This window comes from Pteropus vampyrus, unplaced genomic scaffold, assembly GCF_000151845.1.
Source record: "Pteropus vampyrus isolate Shadow unplaced genomic scaffold, Pvam_2.0 Scaffold100, whole genome shotgun sequence".
NCBI lineage: Eukaryota > Metazoa > Chordata > Mammalia > Chiroptera > Pteropodidae > Pteropus > Pteropus vampyrus.
The window spans coordinates 2,650,252-2,674,354 of record NW_011888881.1 but is presented as its reverse complement, the minus strand read 5'-3'; the positions used below and the strand labels follow the sequence as shown (position 1 = coordinate 2,674,354).

At 38.4% G+C, this 24,103-nt stretch overlaps 1 protein-coding gene across 4 annotated transcripts in view; it reads right to left on the bottom strand.

The window, feature by feature from the left end:
- Positions 1–24,103, bottom strand: part of DCAF1 (DDB1 and CUL4 associated factor 1) — a 61,909-nt gene that overhangs the window by 14,177 nt on the left and 23,629 nt on the right. For all 4 annotated transcript variants that reach the window (XM_011364675.2, XM_011364676.2, XM_011364674.2 and 1 more), the window contains exons 6-22: positions 23,691–23,828; positions 22,197–22,709; positions 21,783–21,884; positions 18,931–19,089; positions 17,481–17,660; positions 16,771–16,980; positions 15,921–16,090; positions 13,146–13,270; positions 10,922–12,185; positions 10,167–10,365; positions 9,149–9,231; positions 8,533–8,617; positions 5,752–5,985; positions 5,096–5,189; positions 4,557–4,661; positions 4,270–4,343; positions 3,656–3,757 (exon numbers count right to left, since the gene is read on the bottom strand). In XM_011364675.2, coding sequence (XP_011362977.1) covers positions 3,656–3,757; positions 4,270–4,343; positions 4,557–4,661; positions 5,096–5,189; positions 5,752–5,985; positions 8,533–8,617; positions 9,149–9,231; positions 10,167–10,365; positions 10,922–12,185; positions 13,146–13,270; positions 15,921–16,090; positions 16,771–16,980; positions 17,481–17,660; positions 18,931–19,089; positions 21,783–21,884; positions 22,197–22,709; positions 23,691–23,828 — 3,837 coding nt within the window. The remainder of the gene's footprint in view (positions 1–3,655; positions 3,758–4,269; positions 4,344–4,556; positions 4,662–5,095; positions 5,190–5,751; positions 5,986–8,532; positions 8,618–9,148; positions 9,232–10,166; positions 10,366–10,921; positions 12,186–13,145; positions 13,271–15,920; positions 16,091–16,770; positions 16,981–17,480; positions 17,661–18,930; positions 19,090–21,782; positions 21,885–22,196; positions 22,710–23,690; positions 23,829–24,103) is intronic.

Below are 24,103 nucleotides of genomic sequence, written 5' to 3'. Positions count from 1 at the left end.
AGCTCGGGTAGCAATACTTAGACAAAATAGGCTTTAAAACAAAGACTGTAACAAGGCACAAAAGAAAGGCATTACAAATAACAGGATCAATCCAGCAAGAAAATATAACACTTGTAAACATCTACATACCCAAAATAGGTATGTAAATACATAAAGCAAGTATTAAGAGACATCAAGAGATAGAGGTACAATAACAGTAGGAGATTTTAACACCCCACTGACATCAATGGACAGATTATCAAGAAAACAGTGGCTTTAAATGATACATTACCAGATGGACTTGAGGTATTTGCAAAAAATTCCACCTAAAAACTGAATACATTCTTTTCAAGTGCACATGGAACATTTTCCAGAGTATACCACAAAGTGAGGCCAGAAAACAAGTCTCAGTAAATTTAAGATGACTGAAATCATATCAAACATCTTCTCTAATCATAATGGTATGAAACTATAAATCAGTTATAACAAGACTGGGAAAAACATAAACATGTAAAGGCTAAACAACATGCTACTGAACAATCAGCGAGTTAAGGAAATCAAGGAGAAAGCCAAAAACTGTCCTGAGCGAAGTGAAAATGGAAACACAATGATCCATACATAGTCTTTGAGACAAAGGCAAAAGCAGTTGAGAGAGAAATTCATAGCAATATAGGCCTACCTCAAGAAACAAGAAAAATCTCAAATAAACAATCTAACCTTACACCTAAACAAACCAGAAAAAGAACAAAGATCAAAGTAAGTAGAGAAAAGAAATAATATATATCAGAGCCGGAATAAATGAAATAGAAACTTAAAAAAAGGGAGAACAACAAAACTAAGAGCTATTTTTTTAAAAAAAGATAAACAAAATAAACCTTTAGCCAGATTCATCAAGAAAAAGATAAAGGGCCCATATAAATAAAAGCAGAAATAAAAGTGATAACTGACACCACAGAAATATAACAAATTATAAGAGAATATTATAAACAATTATACACCAACAAATTAAAACAACCTGGAAGAAACAGATAAATTCTTAGGAATATACATTCTTCCAAGACTGAATCAGGAAGAAACAGAAAATCTGAACAGACTGATAACTAGAAACGAAATGAATCAGTAATTAAAAAAAAACGCCTAACAAACAAAAGTTCGGGACCAGACAGCTTGACAGGTGAAGTCTACCAAACATTTGCAGAAGAATTTATACCTATCCTTCTCAAACTATTCCAAAAAAATGAAGAAGAGAGAAACTCATTTGATGAGGCCAGCATTATCAAGATACCATAACCAGACAACACTACAAAAAAAAAGTTACAGGCCAACCTCCCTGATGAACACAGATGCAAAAGTCCTGAATATCAGCAAACCAAATTCAGCAGCACATTAAAAAGATCATACACCATGATCGAGCAGGATTTATTCCAGAGATATAAGGATGGTTCAATATCTGCAAATCGATGTGATACGTCACTTAAAATGAAAGATAAAAATCCTATGATCATCTTGATGCATAAAAAGCATTTGACAAAATTTGACATCTATGTATGGTAAAAACAAAATGGGTGGGTATAGAAGGAACATACCTCAACATAATAAAGTCTATGTATGACAAACCCAGAGAAAGCATCATGCTCAACGTTGAAAAGTTGAAAGGTTTTTTCTCAAAGAGCAGGAACAAGACAAGGATATCCACTCCCACCACTCTTACTCAACACAGTATCGGAAGTCTTAACCACGGCAATTAGAAAAGAAATACAAGGTACCCGAATTGGAAAGAGAGAAGCAAAAGATTCACTATTCACAGATGACATACTATATTTAGAAAACCCTGAAGATTCCACCAAATAACTATTAGAATAAGTGAATTCAGTAGAGTTGCGAGATACAAAATTAATATTCAGAAAACTGCTGCCTTTCTAAACACTAACAACGAACAATCAGAAGGAGAAACTAACAATCCCATTTAATAATATTCCTATAGTATCCAACAAGAATTATGACTATATTCATCTGTGTGTGAGAGAAGAAGACAGCAAGAAAACAGTGCCTCCCTAAGAGAGCACTCTACAGAGGGAAGCACCGAAAATAGGGCACCTCAGGGTCAAGAAGCAAACCCTGAAGAAGGTTCCGCTCTGATCCCACAGTGTTTACTAACCCCAAATACATACAAGAGTCTCCTTTCCTCACTCTGCTCAGAAACGCACTTTTGGGTATTGCGAATCATTTCTGAGCACTAATAAAATGCATGCTTAGTCAGTCAGAATATTCCACCAGAGATAGTGGAGATCAAGAGAGCATACAAAGGGGATTGCTAAGTGAGTCTGTTTTAGCTTTTTGATTACAGGTGAAAGAGTAAACAACGATTCAATTTAGAGGACAAACTAAAGGTTCGTAACCTGCAAAACCCAACAGCAGTACACACACACATCTAAATCTCAAACTGACATAACAAAACACCCTTGCTTAGTCAGTACTAATTCAGTAGGAGAAAAACATGAGCCATTCACCCATAGTATTAGACTTGTAACCAAAAAATACTTTTAAAATTACCATTTTCAGAAAGTGATGCTTTAAAAAAATTCTTTTAAGCCTTAAGTACAAGCTGTTTGGGGAGGATGCTAACAGAAGCTACTCCATTAGCCCTACCCAGTGAGCATGATTTAGCAAAGAGTAAGGGAGGGATGAGGGTGAGAGGGAGGGATGAGGGTGAGAGAGATGGCAGAGCAAACAGAGGAAAGTGTGCTGCTTTTCATCCTGTGGTTGCCTCTCTCCTCACCCAGAGCCCACTGTGCCCTTAAAGAGGAGATAAAGCACCAAATGCTAAGCAATACCATAGAAGAAGAAGAAAACAGAAAATGAACCCAAGATCTGGAAAAGAGACATTTCACCTGCTTTACTATCTGCAACAATAAAGTAAAATCCTGGTCATTCATTTTCAACTTTATATTACTCATCCAGCAATAAATATTTCTCAGATTAAAGAATTTGGTGAGGGTATGCTTGGAAAAAAAATGTTATTAAGAGCTCAGTATACAGGAAAGATCTGCCAAAATTCTTCAGAACTGATACTGACACAGGCAAGCACCTAACATAATATGACGACTTAAAATCCCCATGAAAAAGAAATGCTAAGACACTGTATGTGGCACATGATCCTATTTATCCACATTTTATAAATGTTTAATTTCTCAAAAGCACCAAAATCTTCTCTTTATCTATAAGCTCCTCTCCATTACTCTGAAAATAGACTATGCCATAAAACTGAAACAATGTAAACCAGAACTTTTTTTATAGGTTAAGCCATTTCTATGACCTCAGCAGAATGACATTTCTGTTTGGGATTGACACTGGGAGTAGGGGAGTTACTTATCCTGACACTAGACAGGGTGCTGGTCCCAAGGGTGAGCTAAAGGAAATCTCTAAAACAAAACAAAGATTGCTAAGCTACAAAATAATTTATAGTAGAACTCACAGGACCATCATGTATTGAAGCTCTGTAATAACAAAATCTATTTTCTTCTGAGTTTCAGTGATCAAGGACACACGACAGGCCTTTGGTCAGAATATGCCAACAGGTAGCAAAGGCTGATCTTAAAAAATCCCTACAGCAAAAAACAGAATAGCAGAGCCTCTAAAAAACGTTCGGCAGAAAGAAATCTCAAAGACCACTAACCTGATCTTCTTCTTCATCCTCGTCCTCTGCCAGACGCTGCCTGCCCACTTCATACAGCCTGCACACTGTGTCCATGTTTAGAGCATCAATGCTGCTTTGGTTCTGAAATGGAACACACCCAGTCCACGAGGGGCAGTTAGTTTTCAGAAGGCCCACATCCATACTTCAACTCTGACTGAATACCTTGACCCTGTAGCTGACAGAGCTTCCAATACCCAAAATTCTTGAACTAACTCTGAAAATGTTACATCTAGGACTCAGAGGGAAAGAAAAATCAAGAAGAGAAGGCCTGGACAGTGAGGGATATTAACACAAGAGCGACCACCACCCTTGGAACAAAGCTGTTTTACTCTGGCGAGAGATCCGGCCACCTCTGAAAAGGATATACATGCGAGTCCAAGGCGACAGGAGACAGGACTCTCCATTGTTTTACACTGCATTTTCTTACTATTTCTCTTATATTGTATATCTCCCAAACTCCATAAATGAGTAGTTATCAACAATCTACCATCAGGAATGCATCAACTTTATAACCCATCTCATAACACAAAATGTATGCAATAAAGTGATCCTCGGCATCACAAAACAGCAGGGTTTCTGCTAGTTCCCTTTACCTCAATGACAGCAAGATAGCAGTCTTTGGTGTCTGTACATAGGTCAAAGATGTTCCGTTTAACATCAATGGTCGCTGGAAAACAGAATGTGACAGAACTCAGGACTAGACCACTGCTGTGACCTTAAACCTAGTTTTTCCTCTAACAGAATTCAAGGTGATCATAAATATTTCCATAACCCCTCTGCTTTTCAATGAAAACTTATAGTCCTCCCAGAAAATGGAGGATCTTAAATAAGGAATACCAAAATATGACAAAATGATCAAGGTCTGCACCCTCATGCTCACCTATAGGTTTGTAGTCGGTTGCATTAAATGTTCGGAAGGATGATCCAAAGGGGCTTTTCATCCTCTCTTCCATTAAGTCATCTTCATCGTCTGCCTGCAACATAGCTAGTTGGGAGGGAAGGCAGAAAGAGGGCAGGGAGCGAAACACTATTAGAATCAGAAACATCCCCTATTCACAAGGTATCCTCCTTGCATATCCCAACTAATTTGGCAAACAATATCCTCAACCTCTCATCCCACCAGGTGTTACAGGTAAAGGCGTACAACAACACAAGACAAGAAACGCAAAGCTTTTTAAGTTCATAATACACATGGAAAATTACTGCATAAAATTTCTTTCCATACAAGATTTACTTATCTGGCAAGCCAGGGGCCTCTTACCCTAAATCAACATTATTTTCATCTTTTTTGTCACCATTTGTGTATCATTTCATCTCTTATGCTTTCCAATTCACATTTGAGAGCACTTTCCAAAAAGGAAATGTCAAACTAAGTGAGAAGGGAGAGGAGAAAGACAGTAATGAAGTAAAATTTGTTACCTCCATACATCACTGTCCCCGTGTGGTTGAATACCACGCGACACTGATCCAGAGCAGGAACTGTGTGTAAAAGATGAAAAGTGCGAAGGTCCCACTAGGACGGGAGTGGTCAAGAAATACTACTTTACACAAAATTTCTTATCTAACTTTCATGGAGGAAATTCTGAAATATTACTTTTTCCCTCTCCTTGTTCGGTATTGCTTTAAAAGTCAATGAGGTCAGGGTAAAATAAAAGCATGTCGAATACATGTTACTGAATAATGTCCCGGAAAATCTCATATACATGAAAGCTACATGAGTTCCCTTCCTCTCAACAGCAGTACTTCATTTTACTCTTATGTCTAGCAACTGATTTCTGCAGAGCGGAAGTAAAGTCCTTCTGGAAATAGGTAAAAGTCACTTCAGTACTTGGGGAAGAGGGAGGCAGGAATCCGGTCACTTTTCCCAACACAAAACGTGCTAGTGAAAGACACTGGTAATTAACAACAGTGACAAGAGTCGACTGCACAGTCACTAGCACTTCGACCAAAGAAGAGGCACCCGACTGCCTGGGTGGGACCTTTGTGAATACTTGAAACAAGTATTGACAGAAAAACAAATTATTTCTGTATCAAAACTAGAAAAACAAAGAGTAAGACATGGGTGTAAAGGATACAATCTCAGTATTAATGATGATCTCCAGCCCATTTGGATGGAAAACACCACTGATGTTCATGTTGAACTTGTCAAACTTGTGGATGGCCTGTGCAGAGCGGACATCCCAGAGGACGCCATCATTTAAGACAAGATCATCTGTAGGATTAAAGGTGGCACAGTTCCTCTTGTAGTTGTTGGCAAGATCTGGGTTAAACAGAGTCAACAGCTTGTTGCCAGTCTGAATATCATAAATCTTTAGAGAAGAAGGGGTGGGAAGAGAAAAATCAGACCAATCCATCCACTGACAAATTCAAAGAGGACAAATTCAAAGAGAAGCTGTGTAAACTATCTCTCCCATGCTTTCCAAAACCCACCAAAATTACAAAAGCCCCAATATTGTAAAGTAACTGCAGAGTAGGAAGACCATATCCATCCAAGCAAACTGTAAATGCTTTGGTTTCCATTCACGGTTTGAAAAGTCTCCACAAGTAAGAAAATTAGAAGTGAGACTGCAATAGGGATAAGAAAACCCTCTTCTTCCCCTCCCCCTCTTAAGAAACAGAAAATGTTTCTAAGATTGAAACCAAGATATTCTCTATAGAGATTAACGGACAATTAGCTATAGAATATCCTTAAGGGTTACTTTTTGGGAAAAGGCATCATATCCTTTCCTCCTTAAAATCTCCCAATGTACGTATTTTAGCCCTACAATACTAAAAGTTCCAAAGTCTACACTGTGCAACCCACGAGAGACCAGATCTTTCTCATTAGCTTACAGACATGCTGTAACATTTCCAATCTTTTTTTTTTTTTTTAAATCCTCCTTTAATATAGAAGCAAATAAGGAGACACCACAAGGAAACAAACAAATTCAGATCATGGGACAAGACAACTAGCCTGGTCTCTTCAAAAGTCAATGTCATGAAAACTGGAGAAATGGTTCCTGGCTTTAAAACATTAGTGAGACATAACAACCAAATGCAATATGTGAATCTTGGCTGGATCCTGGTTCAAAAAAAAACAAAAAAAACAAAAAACAAAAAAAACATTTGAAACCAAACACATCAGGAACAACTGGAAAAACTAATTATGAGATGGGTATTAGATGATATTTGGAAGTTACTAAAAATTTCTTAAATTTACAGAGTGTAATTATGTAATAAATGTCCTTACTGTTAGGATATACATAAAACTCAGGGATAAAATGTCATGATGTTCACAATTTACTTTCAAATAAGTCAGAAAATACACATTTACACAGGAAGAAAACATGGCAGATTATTAAACTGATGAATCTGGGTGGTAGGGTATATGTACTATTCTTTCAATCCTTCTGTTTATTTCAGTATCTTGAAAAGAAAAGTCAGGAGAAACTTCATATCCACCATCCCATATCCACCCCCCTCAAGTTACTACCCACTTCTCTGCTGTATTTTCAGCAAAAACACTTCCAAAGACTTGTTTATACTCAGTGTCTCCATTTCCCTCTCCTGTTCTCTCATGAACCCGCTAATCAGATTTTCACCCCAGTGTACGGAACTAGCTCCTAGCATGGTTAATGATGACCTAAGTGTTAATTCAAATGTCACCTCTCAATTCTCATCTTATGCAACTCACCAGCAGTTTCTGACCCACCTGATCAATCATTCCTCAAGAGTCTGCCCTTGCCTTCTAGGACCCATCTTTTTCCTGGGGTTGCCTGCTGCCTTACTGGCTACTCTCTTTAGTCTCCTTCTCAAGTTCCTCCTCATCTGGCAACTTCTAAATGTTGGCACATGCCAAGACTCTGTCCCTATACTTCTCTAGCTTAATGATCTCATCCAGGTTCATGGCTCTAAATACTATCAAAATGTGGACAATTCCTATATTTTTATCTCCCACCCCAGAACCCTCTCAATTCCTAATGTGTATGTTCAACTGCCCATTCCCTACTTGAACGTCTAGTAAGAAACACGAACTTCATGTGTTCCAAAGCCCAGGGCCCGGGCCCATTATTTGTCACTGCCTTTACCATGCCTGCCTGGGCCCAGCCCCACTGCAGCTCTCACATGTGGGCCAGCACAATACCCTAACTGGAAAGCCTCCTCCTGCTCCTCTCACAGAAACCAGACTCACACTTTAGGAACGTTACATCCAGTCATGTGTCCTCCGCTCACTCTCCATGTCTTCATCTCACTCAGAGGTAAAACCAAAGGTCTTAACAGCCTGCAAGACACTACACGACACGGCCCCCACTATTGCCCTCGACTCTTACTCTTCCCTCGACCAGCCTAACAAGAGCTTATTCCCTTGCCATTCTTCCGCAGGTATCTGCATGACACCCACACTTCCTTCAAGACGCTGCATTAACATTAGCCAATCAGTGACACTGACCATCCCAGATAAAGCAAAAGCACCCGACACCACTAACAAGTGCTTTCCTACCTCTTACCCTGCTTTCTCTCCTTCAGCAGCACTTACTACCTGATATTCCATATATCTGCTTCTTTATTTACTGTCTTCCCAATGAGTCTCCAGAATGGCAGGGACTTTATTTCACCTAAGACTTAGTATTTTAAAGTATCTGCTGTGCTAATGACATCTTTCTCAAATGGCCAGATTAAGTTCCTGTTCAGTCCTTTGACATTTTTCCCCATATAGCAAAGAACTACTTTATTACACTTCTAGATTCTAACTGGAAAGAATATTGCTGAGTAATTTCTAGCTGCACACAGGACTTAAGTTCTCACACTGAGTCCAGAATATTTCAGTATGAACCAACAGGCATGATCAGTTAGAAAGCAATGGATTCAGTACTTACGTGGGCAATATCTCCTTTTGTGCCTATGACCCGGTCCTGAGAGTGCTTACTGAACTCAACATAGTGATCTTCTGTGAAGGAATGCCTACAGACAAACAGAAGTACTGAATGATGGCCTTTCAGGGTATACTTGTTCAACCGGCTGAAAATGAACGTGAAAATGAAGGTGCCCAACTATACTCTTCTGAAGATTCTCAGTTCCCAAAGAGAAAAATATTGTATACTTAAGATTAAAAAAAATTCCCTCCATCCAAGTGAATCCAAAATAATTAATGGAAATTACTTGGTTAAAGTAATGGCTGAGGGACACGTGCCATTGAAATATGCCCCAGGAAAGAATGCAGCTGTCATATGTGAACATGAGAAAATAGGTATGCCATTTTGGATTAGTGATGAGTCTGTTGTGTGATGGGAATGCATATACCCAGCAAGAATATTCAGGAACTAAGAAATATAAAATCTTATTAAACATGAGCCACAGATGAGGAAAAGGAATTAGCAATAATTCACAGCATTACTCTATTCCCAAAAGGCTTTGAGTCTAAGAATTGAATGAAAGACGGGGTATAATTAAGTAAACTGAAAAACAGACTAGGTTGTAAAAGTAGATACATACTTCATATCAAATACGGATTTCATTCCCCAAAGTGCAGACAGAGGCTGGCTCCAAGTCGCAGATGTCAGCAGCAAGGACCCATCCTAAAAAGAGGAGGAGCCCAAGGTCAGTAACCTTGTGTTCGTATATACACAGATATCACTATCTACCATTAGCATTTTAAAATACAAGGTTAAAAAATACTGTTGGATTATAAAGAGAAGAGAAAAACTCCCCAGAACCAAGAAATAAATGGTCAAAAGCTGCTAGGATTTAAGTACACATACCTGCAGTGTCCTAGAAAATTTAAGATATTAAATCCTCCTGACCTAGTAACATAAAATACAGTTATTTCCAAAGGTAGGGGAAAAACAAGTTGGAAAGATGTCAAGATGGTTCATCATTTCTTAATATGTGGCAGTACTCCTTAGTCTCATCTGAAATATCAGTCAACTGAAAACATGTTATAGACTTTCTAGCTAGGACTCCTAAATGTTTTTCAAAGAGAAAGCCCAATAAAGAATGAGCCGCCTTTACTCTAAAATCAGGAAAATTATCCTTGTCATCTTAACATTCCTGACTTTTAGGAATAGCAAATGTGTCAAGTCCATCCACAGAATAGTACTAATAAACTAAGACCAGTCATAACCATATAATGCTTATTTTTCTAAAAATTCACAATACTTTTGAGATTTCTAATAAAAAATTCTTGTGATCATGGTAAACTGAGGCAAATTAAACACACACACACACACACACAATTTTCTCTCTCTCTCTCTGAAGGTCTTAGAACAGGGGTTGGCAAATTTTTTACTTCAAAGGCCACTTTATGCTCTGTGGGCCATATGGTCTGTGTCACAACTACTCAACTCTGCCATTATAACACAGAAGAAGCCACAGCCAATACATAAACATGAGCATAGCTATGTTCCAATAAAACTTTATGTATAAACACAGGCAGCCAGGGAGCAAATTGGCCCAAAGTTCACAAACCCATTGTAAAAGAATGACCGAGAACAACTTAGGATGGAGCTCTTACCCTGGAAGGCTCAAGGTGTGTGATGGCCGAGTTGTGACAGTTATAGCTGGCCTCCTCCTGTCCACTGAACACATTATAGAGCTTCAACTGCCCAGTGCAGGTGCCAAGCATCAGGAATCGCTCGCGTGCTGAGAATGCACAGCAGGTGAAGCCACTCTCATCCTCGTTGGCTTCCCGGAACACTGAAATAGGACGGAACCTAAGCCAAACAATAAATAAATAAATCAGAGACAAAGAACGTGCAAGGACTCAGAACACTTTGCTAGAAGGATGAAAGAAAAGACACAGCATTTATGTTTCAAATGAGTTCTTCCAAAATATCAGTGACCTTTAGCAGTTTTCATTTTAAATGATAGAAAAGGACCTCCTCCACTTACAGGTTTAGACAATAACAAAAATTCCCATGTTTCAAACTTATAATCCCATGACCTTTACCTAAGAGTTGTAAAGAATCAGAAGTGAGCATAACTTAGACCAGCACAGAAATGACTTGGGAAGCCTAAAGACAGCATGTTCCATGGGTTCTAGAAAACACACTAGTTGCAACAAGAACATATAGTACATAGATAGATTGCCAACAATCACAAAAGGAATCCATGATTGACAAAACAGGATACAGTCACATTGCTCGTCTATTCAAAGCAACAATCACTGACTGGTATTTCAGGCCAAAAAAGGGCTTTCGGGGTAATCACCTTCTGCTGATATGACCCAAATCATTCCAATCCCCAGGGATTGAGGCAGCCCCTCCTTACCTGCTAAAGATAAGGTGCCTATCAAAGCATCCTCCATCCACCCCGCCATACTTTGGAAATGATGCCCTGCGGTTTAGCCTTGAGGTAAAGTTTATTGGCGCTTGCCGCCTCTGTTTTGGCTCAGGACATTGATGAGGAGTAAAGAGAGAGAAAGGAGGGCAGGTGGCAACTGGGTTCTTGCAGCGCGCATGCTGCTCTCTAAGATATTCTGTGATGATACTGTCCAGCGTAGGTGGGGAAGGAAGATGTCTGTCCAACTGTTTCTTTATGGCTGGGCTCTGGCTGTAGGCGCCATGGTCCGACTTCTGCCGCAACACTCTGATTTTCCTGCCATTGCAGGGTGATGGTCTCTCTCTAATAAAACTGATCCTACCAATCAAAGGGGAGTTGCCTGCATAAGACGGGCCAGGTAGAGCTAGTGAACCCTGGGGGGGCCGTGGCTGAGGATGGGCAGTGGGGGCGGGCGGGGCAGTGGCACCCACAGCTACATGGCTGCCCAGTCGAGTTGCAATGCCATTGGCGATGCGAGGGGTTCGGGGAAGAGAGACAGGAGAAGCAGCAGCAGTGACTGGGGTGAAGGCAGAAGAATGGGAGGCAGCAGTCATGGGCAGGTCAGCCTCTTTCGTCAGCACAGTGGCCGTCTCCCCAAGCCCTTTAGAAATAAGATGATTTCGTATCAACAGAAGCAGCTCCTTCTCGGGGAAGGAGATCCTGGACTGGGCAACAACATCTGCTTTCTGCAGGCGTGCCAGGGACACATCAGTGCCAATGAGAAGCGGCTTTCCTGACACCCGCTCAATGAGCTCAGCAGCATACTTGCAGAACTTAACATGGTCACTGCGCTTGTCCTGCAACACAGGCTCCTTCATCAGCTGCTGGATCTGGCAGCTGCTGAAAAGGGGCAGCTTGCTGATGATCTGCCGAACAGTGCTACTTCGAGACAGGCCCACTAGGGCCTTGCATGCCAGAGCCCGGATCTGGTCTGCATCTGTGATGGGCATCTTGATGGACAGTAAGGACAGGAGCACCTTGATGCCATTGTTGGACTGGACCACATTCCACATCTTGGCCAGGGTGTGCTCGCTACTTTTGGGAGTCTGAGGCAGCTTCCTCCGAGGTGTTCCAGAGATAAACTTGCCAATACTGGAGATCCGGTTATCCGGGCCACACACACAATTGATGATAATTTGAAGTGCTGACTTCTGAATTTCAGCATCATGGATAAAGAACTCACCCTCAGCCACTCCCAAAATAATGCTGATACCTATTGAAAGAAAAACAAAATAAAACATTTTATATTATCCCTTATAAAACTAATGGTGAACTTCAGTGGTTGCTCCACAGTCAAAATTTAAAGTTCTATTCATTTTGCTCCATTTAAAAGAAAACTACCATACTTTTGTAAAAAGTACAAGGACTTGTTTGTATAAAATACAATCAGGTCTACTATAATGTAGCTTCAAGATGCAGCACCTCATATGCAGTTGTTAAATGGGGGAATGATGTCAGTATTATGTGGAACTCGCCAAAGTTCACGTGCAATTTTTCCTACATAAGGAGAGCAAAATTAGTGGTACAAAGTTAAACCTGCAGCAGGTAAGAAAAAACCCTCGGCTGGCTGCTATAGTGCCAGCAGGAATCTTCTGCTCTACGTGATAAAAGTTAAAAACAAGTGGCTGTGCCTTTGGCTTTCTCCTCACAGTGGTGCACCCAAGGACCCTGAGCCAGTCAGGCTGCTTTCCATGCTCACCTTAGCAGCAGCCCTCATCAGTAATGCTCTTAATAAGTGTATTTTCAAACAGAATATATTTTCCTTTTGTTTTTGTGTATGAGTTTCTATCCATTCTGAGAGGCTTGCCAATTACTGATTTTATTAAAGCTTAAATTACAAAGTTGCTTAAGTTATTTCTTACTGTCTGCCCCAACCATTTTTCCTATAAGCCCTATTTTTAGCGCAAGACTCTGCAGAGTAAAAGGTTTTCAGGACTACACATGTACCATCATAGGAGAAATGTTCGTACCACTATGAAAACCTGAGACCACTAGCACAACTCCCTTACATGAAGCTGTCTGCCATAACTTAGAAGAGACAGAAAAGGCACCCTCCTCTACCAATTTCTGTTCTAAGACTGCGAAATTAGGTCAGGTAAGTAACCACAACCAGAACAGCAAAGGAAAACAAATCCTGACCAAGCAATAACAAAAATGGCAAGGTACAACCTACCTACAGTGGAGATGGTGGAGCCAGCCTCATCCAGCACATCTACTGATTCCGCCAACTGGAGCTGGATTTTTGGCACAACAGTAAGAATAGCCAGGACATCCAAAGCAAAGCGCACAGTGTCATTCCTAGACAGGAAGAAGAATTAGTCAAAAGGAAATAGGATATAGCCACAAGAAACAATATAGTTAAAAAAAAGGGGGGGGGTGCAGACAGACAATGGATCAGAACTACTACCTGTATGGCTCTATAACATGAAGATTTGTAAGTTACCATGACATTACTTTCAAAAAACATGGGGATGAAATTTTCACCTATCAAACTGTAAAGATTGAAAACAAAAGATAATCCTCAATGCTGTTACGGATGTATAGAGACGAACGCTCTCAAACTTTCGGTGGCGGGGGGAAATTAGGACACTTTTTAAAGAAAATAATCTGGAAATATGAAATAAGATTCTTAAAATGTTCATAACCTTTGGCCCTGGAATTTCACCTCTTTGACTCTGTCCTAAGGAAATAATCAAGTACAAACAAGTATTTATGTATTAAAATGTCCATTATCACATTTTAAATAGCAAAGGAGAAAATCTACATAGACAACAGAAACACATGTGTTAAGTATGACACACTCATACGATCAACTACTCTGTAGCTACTGATAACTTTTCAAAGAAATGTTAAAGGGAAAAGACTCAAAATACAACATTAATGAAACAGAAAACATAAAATACAAAATTTCAAATGTGATAATACCAAGTATTGGCAAGAAGGTAAAAAAATGAAAACTCCCATATACTGCTGCTGGGAGAAGAAAATGGTGTGATTATTTTCCAATCAATTTGGCAACATCCAATAAAGATGAAATGCAGACACCCTACAACCCAGGATGTACGCATACCCTTTAGAGACTTGTAAAAGGAGGTTCATAGTACCACTCATTTGATAGCAAAAAAGCAAACAAAAAACCCCCACATACATGTCCATCAACAGGAGAATAAACTGCAGACAGAAATATAAGAGTTCAAATAAATATCGATATGTATAAATCTCAAAAACATAAGCATGAAAAAAGCTGCAAAAGATGTATACAGATATTCATATAACTTAAAAACATACAAAAAAGAGTACTATATTGTTTATGCACACACACAAATGTGAAGTATAAAAACATGAATGAAGAGAAAGCACTCCAAATTGTGAAGACTGGTCACTCTGGAGAAACAGAACATAGAAACTGAGAAAGAAGTAAAGACAGCAACATGCCCCCCTAGGTATGGAGTGGTTGTTATGTTATTCTCTATACCTTTCTATATTTTGAAATATTTCAAAAAAGATTAATTTGATTAAATATTATCTCAATTATGTATATTTACACATATTATAGAAAAAATGTGAAGAAATTAATAGTGGCTAAGAATAATTTCCTCTTTATAAGGTTTTATATATTCTAAGCAAAAACAAGTATTTAATTCTATTTTTAAAAATAAATTTATATCCAAACATATTTATATTTTCTTAATAACCCAAATACGGATTTACCAATCCAAAAATGTATTTATAACCATTGTTATAATTGAGCTTTCATCATCTTTTAAACAAAGTTCTCCAAGTAAACACAACAACCTTCTTTAATGCTCTAGAACAGCAGTTCTCAAAGTGCGGTTAGGGAACCCTTGGGGGTCTCTGAGACTTCTTTCAGAAGGTCCTACAATATAAAAACTGTTCATAATACTGTTATTTTCTTTTCTCATTCTATCTCATGAGTATATAATGGAGTTTTCCAGTGGCTATACCATGTTACGTCACAAAACACCGAACACAGAAGCAGATGAGATATTAAGCCAGACATTTTAAAAACTTGCTAAAACCTGGTTTTATTTAGAAAACTTTTCATAAAAAATGCTAACATGCAGTGGAGTCATATTATTTTTAAAGAAATTCATAAATATTTTCACATTTTCTCAGTTTTAATTTCTAACATGGTAAATATCAATAGATATAACACAAAACCAAAAGCTCTTTGGAGTTCTCAGTCATTTTTAATATGATAAAGTGGTCCTGAGACCAAAAAGTTTGAAAATGGCTGCTCCAAAAATATCCCCCTAGATTTAATATCCTGGGACTTAGCAAACAAGCTACATACACCATAAATAAGCCTCTCATCTTCATGGCAGTAGGCAGATAGGGAAAGAAGGTCAAGTATCACTATATATATAAACTTTGTTTTAGTATTTTCTCTTCAGACTCTGTCTTTTCCAAAATACAGTTTTAATTCTTTTTACATCATTCTCCTATAGAACCCACCCAAACCTCCTGATTCTATCAGCTGTCTTTTTCTGAGCTTTGTCCTGCTCTGCTCTGCTTTCAAATGAACTGTGAAAATCACGACAAAAGCAAAGTTTTATGTGAAGATAAACATTATATACAGTTGTCAAGCAGTAGAGACACATTTAAAGTCTAAGTACCAAATACTAAACTCCAGTCTCAAAAAAGGACTTCAACCTCACCTCTGCAGCTGTTGCCATGGAACTTCTCAGAATACAGACACTGATGCCTATTGTGCAGGATTTATAATGACCAAGACCACAAATATAAACGAACACTCAGTAAATTAAAAATATCATCATGCTTAATCTATAGTTTCTCAGATTCGAGCCCAAAATTTCAGTTCAGTTCGACCAAGGTTTGTTAAGCATATACCATGTGCAAACCAACATCAACTTCAGCAAAAAACATGAAGAATATAACTTCATTTGAAACCTTTCTGTGGTCCCACCTTGCATAATAGGTCTTCCAATTGCAGGCAATAGAAATAAGCTGCAACAAGAGTTGGACACAAGAAAGTTTGAGAAAGACTTCAGCTGGTTCCCAATATAGCTGTGCTGGGCCATATTCTATCAAAAACTCCATCATTTCCACAATCTGTTCATGAGTATACGAACATGCCTATAAGAAGAGACACATATCATTAAAGAACTTTATCATCTGCCCGCTATTTTCCCCAGCACAGCACAATGGCCAACAAGTTTAACAATAAAGCTAAGAAATAGCTTTTGAATTCCACAATTTTTGAGTCAACGGCCTACATGTGAAATACTGATACGTTTAATTTCATTTATAACTGAACTCACAATACATTTTGTCCAAAAAGGTAACAAAATATTCAATTTGTTGGTGCATGTATTTCACAGCTTAAGGGAAAAAAGCACCATGTAAAATAATTGGTTTCTTTTCAATTTGTGATTTTTAAAACATGCAGATACTAATCTTAATCCCAAAACATATCGAGTTCAAAAATGAGAGAAGTGGAGTTATAGATTCACCCTTTCAGAAATTTCACACAAGTAGGCCACCTAGTACTTTTCATTAAAGACAGCCCTTTTACACACACCTCAGTTCATCTTTTAGTTCTAATATTCCAGAGAAGTAGCAATCTACAACTGCGAACAAAATAAATCCTTGAAATTCACCTGTTACATCCATTTTCAGGGATTCTGCCTCCACAACAGGGCAAATATAATCCAACAATGTATATCCCACATAGATTCCACTGATGTGAATGTGAGTTTCAGGCCCAGGATTGCTAGAGTATGTTAACGTTCCCTTTTAAGTCAAGGTCCTCTCACCTTGTATGGGGGTTGAGGATGGACAAGAATGCCACCCTCGGTCCTCTGAAGTGACTGCTTCACTTGTTCCAATTTAATGGCCAGGTGAGCCTCAAAGTACTTGCGCAAGGCCATACAGGTATGTTTCCCAGTTTGGCGGCTAGCAAATATTTCATCATCACTCAGAAGCGCACCCTGATCTTCCAAATTTAGAATCTCCAAAGTACTGATCTATTAAGAAGCAAAAGAATAGGGCAAAGAGGGGTGGGGAATAAACAGGAAGAGAAAAGTAAAGGGAGGGAAAAGATGTCAGTTAACTGTCATATTCAACAAGACTGACAACCATCAAAGCACATCTGTCTATTCATGTTAAGTAAGAGTAACCAAATGAAAGCAAAATATTAAACCCATATTTAAAAACTTACAGTTTTCAATCATGTTTAAAGACAAACAAGCATAAAACTTTTTGCTTTTAGAAAGATCAAGATTATTGACAGCAACTCCCCCTATAAGATTACTATATCTGAGGCTTGTCTAAAATGATATATCCTCTAAACACTTAAGAGGTGGAGAAAGTTGTGACTGAGGGTGGAGGAAAAAAAGACTTCATCCACAAAGAATGACAGCAAAAGCCCCCAGTCAGAAGCTTCCTCTCCTCAGTGCTGCTGAAGGCCAACCAAGATAAGCAGGACCCCTACTCCTTGCAAAGAGAAGCTACTGAAGAACCTCACCAAGTTCACAAGACGACGAAGACCATCATAGCGGTCAAAGAGTTCCAACACGGCCCGGAAGGAGAAGCAGATGGAGAAAAACATGGTAGCATGGCAGCATCCTGAGGCGTGAGAACATTCCATTAACCAGAGCGTATAGTTCACCACGTCGGAGAGAACATTGTGGGGATGCATACAAACCTACAAAAAATAAAAAACAATTTTTAAAATTCGGGGTAAAGGAACCTTTGAAAGGAAAGAAAAATTCACCAGTGTAGATAGATATTTTTGCACAATGATCATTCCTAGTTAAGTCATTCTGAGTTTAAAGCTTAAGTTACAAATGAAATTTTATAACAATCTACTCCAAACCTAAAAAAACCTACATTTAGACAAACGTTTAAATTCAATCTATACTGAGTACCAAATTTTGCAAATATTTACATCCTTCCATGATTGCAATGCTCAGTTACATCAGTAAGCATCCCAATTAATGGATGAGGAAAAGACGCAGAGAGGTAAGGGCCTTCCCCAGGGTGATAAAAGTGGCTGAGCATGAGGATACTACAGTTGACAAGATGAGCATCCTTTCACTCACTGATCCATTCACACACATTCTGACGTCTCCTGGGGGTCAGACAAGGAACTCTAAAGCGCTCCCCGGGTCTGCTTGGTACTTTTTCTCTATCTCAGCCATAACTGCTTTTTATTTATATGCACGCAGATTAGGTTACTAGTCTAAAAGACTACATACCCTTGCATAATGTTGATCTCAAGAGGGAAAAACAATTTTAAAAAGTTACCTTATTAATACACATGTAAAGATGAATAAAGGCAGAGCCCCAAAAGAATTTTTCAATTTCTCTCTACTAAAAAAGCCACACCACATAGAATATTAGAAAGATATACCAGGCATAGAAATAACAAGAACTTCCCTAGGGGTGGCTAGGAACCCATTGTATGATCTACTTACACTTTTTAAAAATCAGTAAACAAAAAAATTCTAAACTATAAAAACAGAAGAACTAGACTGGGACCCTTTAAGCCCTGAGAACAACTGGAATGATTTTACTAACTCTACCACAAACTATTAACATACACAAGGTATCAGCTGTTGTTTTTATAATAAACTGACTAAAAAATGCAAGATATAACTCCACTGAGAGCCTGAAGACTAATCCTAACATAACTGAAATGGCAAAAACTAAACAGAGTTCCGAGACCTCAATCCATCAGGACTCACCCCCGCCACTAATCCCAGAGTAAGGGAAAAAAAAAAAAGGGGCGGGGGGGCCTTTCCTAAACAATTTTACATTTTTAGATTGTTTTGTAAAGACCAGACATTCAGGGTCCTTGCTTCTTTCATTAAGATTTACTCCAACTATTCATTTTTTCTTAACCAAAAGTTGTTCTGTGAATATGCTAGACTGCCCCCAACTCAATCTCATACACCTGAATAGACTGGACTTACTCTCTCCATGGCATCCTGGTTGTAGGACAGGTAATACAAGCACATAGATACACCAGTTGCAGCCATAGAAGGACGAGGAATTTCCAGTAATTTCTGTACTCCACCATGTGCAACAAATTCTGTGGCAAACTTGTTATGGAGCAAGAGAGATGCTAGGTGCTAAAGAAAGAAGACACATGTTACCATGGAACAATCTAAAACAATCACACGTTCAATTCACAAAATATTAAATTAAGCTGCTAAATACGAGGAATCCTCTGAAGTAGAAAACCACTTCTTCACAATAGAAGTAAAACCAATATTGCTTAAGGGGAACAAACAAGAAAATGCTCTAAGATTCCAGAACATTCCTTTCCAATGCAAAAAGTTTTCACAAAAAATGAAAAATACTACTGTAAGTAATGACTTAATATTACAACCATTTTATTATTACATAGCTTCTCTAAAGGATTTTGTTAACCTTCCCCTTTTAATCCTATTAACATAACCAAGCTCTATGTTCTAGCTTTGGCTCAGTCACTGACTCATCATCTAATAAAACCCCAAGCTTTTGCCTTCATTTAAGTGAATCCTAAATACATCAGCACATTATCAAAACTAGTAAATTTAAAGAAATAATCAGAATGCACTTTAAATAGACTTTTAAAAGTCTGTTATCTTTTTGTTAACTTCCTATTCCACTCCTAATAGCCTCTCTGGTAGACTCTGTCTCCTGGGCAATTTTAAAGGCAGGGAGTGCAATGCAAGCTGCAGGCTGCCTGATGACTCTGAACACAGGCCAAAGTGGAGGGGCCTTGGGAGAGCTAGAGCTCCCCCTCCTGTTTCTCATGTCAACGTGTCTTCCGGGTGGTGATGCAGGCACAAGGTAGACAAGACAATACAGATTTACAATTACGACTTGGTACCTGTGTGGATCTCGCCAAGGTCAACGGCAAAAACAACAGATATTGTACCCTCTTCACAAGTTCTCGCAAAACCCAAACTCAGACTGACCCTTACAATAATTCAAATTCCTTCCCTCTTTACTCTTTTTTTTTTTTTTTTTTTTTGTCTGTTATACAAACCTCTATCACACTTGCACCCAGTCCTTCCCCCAGGAAGCAGCTACGCCACGTATGGTTCTCCTCTAAAACTTAGGTCACTGCGTATGGTTTTTCCCATAACGTCACTACCATAAAGTGGCAGTTCCACTGCCAGGATAGATAGGAGGGGAAACAGAACAGGCAGGCACGGCCTTTACTGAGAACCTTAATTCTGTTTGGCTCAACACAGCCCCATAACCTGGCTCATCTCAGTCATGTGGGCAAAGATTCTATTTTCTCTCCTTATAGTCAATTTCCATACAGTTCTAGTTCTTCAATTTACTAACTTCAACTGTCTCTTCTCCTACACAAGTCTTCCTTTTGAACAAACAACATACATATCTTTCCACACTTTTATTTCCCTCTCTTTTGTGATTTTTTCCCTGTTCATCTTTATTTTCGTAAATCCCATAAACACCACCTATTAACAATTCCTCATACAAAAACCTATAAAAATAGCAACATCCAAATCCCTTCTTCTACTATCTCCTGTTCAGGACCAAATGCTGCATCTGAAAGTAATACTTTTGGGTCACTGTAGACAACTATGACCTCCAGCTTTATCCTGTGGTTCAAAGTATAATCATGAGTTTACACACCTATACACACATCCCACCCATGGACACACGTTACTCTAATATATGTCTGACCTTCTCCAAATTTAGACTTTCTGGGGTCTCGAAGGCGAATTTTTTGTTTCGATTTCATTTCAATATACTCTGGAACTGTGCTGTCCAATGCAGTAGACACTTGCTATATATAGCTAGTTAATTAACATTAATTAAAATTAAGTAAAAATTCAGTGCCTCTGTGGCCCTAGGTACTTTAAGTGCTCATATATGGCTAGTAGCCACTGAACTGAACAGCACAGACGTAGACATTTCTATTATCACAGTAAGTTCTATTGGACACCATGGCTCTGGAATATCAAGAATGAAGTTATAATTTTAAAGACCCAGAGAGCATATCTATTTTTCAGAGGTTGTTCTTGGAAAACTACTATGTCTCAGAGAGAACAGACCACTTCCTTTTCTGTGTCCAATTTTTTCACAACTTCTATAATATCTAGAAGAAATCATAAGTTTACATGCCTGTCTCTCTTAACCAAACCATAAAGAACAGTCTTATTTACTTGATACTGTAAACAACACAAAATGGTCCTTTGTTCATTAGTTACCTGTTGACTAGAACCTGTATGACAGCCCTAATGTTATTCATTCAACTTATCTCTCATCATTCAGATTACCTTAATTATCATAGGTATGGATTTGGTGGGCTAGATTTACCTGCTGCTCTCCTATATTTAGCCACTTTGCAACCTAGGAAATCATTTACCTTTACTAAATTTGGGTCTGCCACTATTTCTTTCCTCGTTTGCTTGTTTACATTTTGTTCACCTCAGTCTATATACAATATGTATAGTTAAGAATTTAGAAAAAAAAGTTGTTGGCTGCCAGAGAGAATAGCTAAAAGGCAGTATGATATAAGGTACTGTAGTGTAGAGTTCTCCGTTTCTATTCAGCCACAACAACAACTGAGGTCACTCCTAGGTCTGGATCCAATTTCTACTGTAACATTTAACCCTGAATTTCTGCAGAGGCACCTGGTAAGCCTCACCTCTTCTATCTAAATAAGAATTTGTTCCTATTTTGACATATCTAGCAATAGAAAGACCTGAGCAATAAAACCTAGAGATGCTATATAACAAAACACATAGGCACACCCATGTCAATAAAATGCTCACTGACCAAATATTTTTAAGAACTTTACCTTGAGTGCCTCAAATGTAAGCAGGACGTCATTAGTTTGTTTCAGGTCAATATAGAACATCATCAACTCCCGTGATCCAAGTTGCATAAATATGGGAAGTAACTGAAATAAAGTCCAAAAACAAGTCTGAACGTTTGGCTTTATTTTCACCTATTCTCTATTCCATTATGAGGACAGAAGATTAAAGAAATGAGGTCCCTCTTCCCCACCTCCTTTACGAAGATAAACATACAAACACACTTTGATCAAACAGGCCTTATCAGAAGTGACCTGCCTACAAGTTTATCAGTTGGGGCAAAGACTTTTTTGTATTAGAGTAAAAACACATCAATGTATAAAGTGCTACCATAAAATATCACAGAAATAAACACGGTAATCTCAAAGTGTGAACAGTATTTGTCCCAATAAGCTTACCTCCTGATACTCTCCTAGAGGGGTCAAATACTGGAGTATAAGTCGCTGCTCAATAGCAGGAGTCATAGGATAAAGGGTATAATTGGTGCCAATCACCCAGGGGGACATTTCTGACCAGCTGCTATTAGACAGCTCAACAAACATGCGATCTGGATCAGATGCGGAGAAACCCAACTTTTGCTTGGCTTTCCTAAAGCTCTCTCTGTCACCCTGTTTTGTAGACTTGTTTTTCCTCAATCCTCCTTCCTCAGGTTTGGTTGCCGAGTTTACTCTGCTACTGGTCTTGTGGCCTGAATCAAGATGAAAAGAGATCTCCATGTCTCCAGAGGCTTCCTCTTGTTCTCCATCCACTACATCTACAGCCATGTCGCCATAGTCCATGTCCACAGCTTCTTCATCCAGAGGTAAAAGGGGTTCAGAGGAGAGCTTTCGTGGGCTGGGTCGCTTACTTTCTTGCCGCAAAGCTACTTCCTGAAGCTGTAGCTCCCGCAGTCTTCGAAGCACTATTGCTACCTACCAACAGATATTAGAATAAAAGGGGTTGTCTCTACTGCATCTTAATTTAAACGATTCTTAATAATTTTTATTCCCATATACAGAGAACTAGATTACTCACGCAGTTATCCTAATGCCTGGTAATAGTAAAGATGTAATAAATATGTTGACTTGATTTCTATAGCTTGATGAAATAAGCAACAGCTAAAAGTCTCATTCCCCATAAAATTTCCCAGAGAACCCACACCAGAAGATCTGCACATAAAACACATCATTCACAACCAATTTCTCTGGATCAAGCTGGGCTGGACCACCACGCTTAAAGAAAGAGACACTAGATTATTCACAATTTTTTTGAAGTGTCTTTGAAAATCAAATGTGACAGTTTCTCAAACTTCTATCAGTTGTAAGTTACATTGTTAGACACTGTCATCTACATTACACATGATTACATACAAGTTCACCATTTATTTTTTACTTTTCCTTTTAAGTATTTATTTTTGGGGCCAAACCTAAAATGTCATATTGTGATTGTGCTTAGTTTTAAAGAGATGGAGGAATTATGTCTGCAATTTACTTTGAATTGCAGTTAAAAAAAAAAAAAAGATGGGTGGAGAGCGGAGTAGACGTATGAATATGGAATAGGTATAGTGAAATGTTCAGTTTAAGTGGTGTATATATAGCTATTCACTGTAAAATTCTTTCAATCTTTCAGTTTTGCTCTATGTTTAAAAACTTTCATAATTCAAATGTTGAGGAGCAAAAGGAAATAGTACTATATCTGATATATGAACTATCGTGATCCTTGACAAACTAAGTTATTTTCAAATTAAAAAATAAAATCAAAACTCATAAAAAATAATCCTTAAATGTTGAAATTATAGCTACATTCCAGAAACAAGGTAATAAATGATCTACCTATTCAAGTTCAGGTAGCAAGGAAAAACTTGTGAATACTCTCACATCTTACACAAAAATTCATTTTGACATAGTCCTTACCAGCTGTGAATTTTCATCCCTGTAGTTGGCAGCAATGTCTTGATTTTCCATAGCACCTCCTAACAGTCCAGTAGAATATGTCCTCAATGGCTGATCAGCCTCTCGGGCCCATTTGAAAAGATTTTCAACAATCCCTTCCTATAGTAAAGGAAATGGAATAATACATTTCAGGGAGAAAAAACCATTTTCACAAAAATCAAAGCAAAGACTTCAGTCTTGTGGAAAAAAAAATTCAATAAAATATTTCAATGTTGGTCAAAAGATTAAAAATGCAAATAAACTAAGTGTGTAATAGTAGATGGTTTAGTTAAATAAAATACCTGTGCATCTGCGAAAAAGAATCCTATTTAGCCATTAAAACTTAAGCTAAAGAGCAACAATCACATAATGTAGTCCTACTTCAGCTGTTAAAT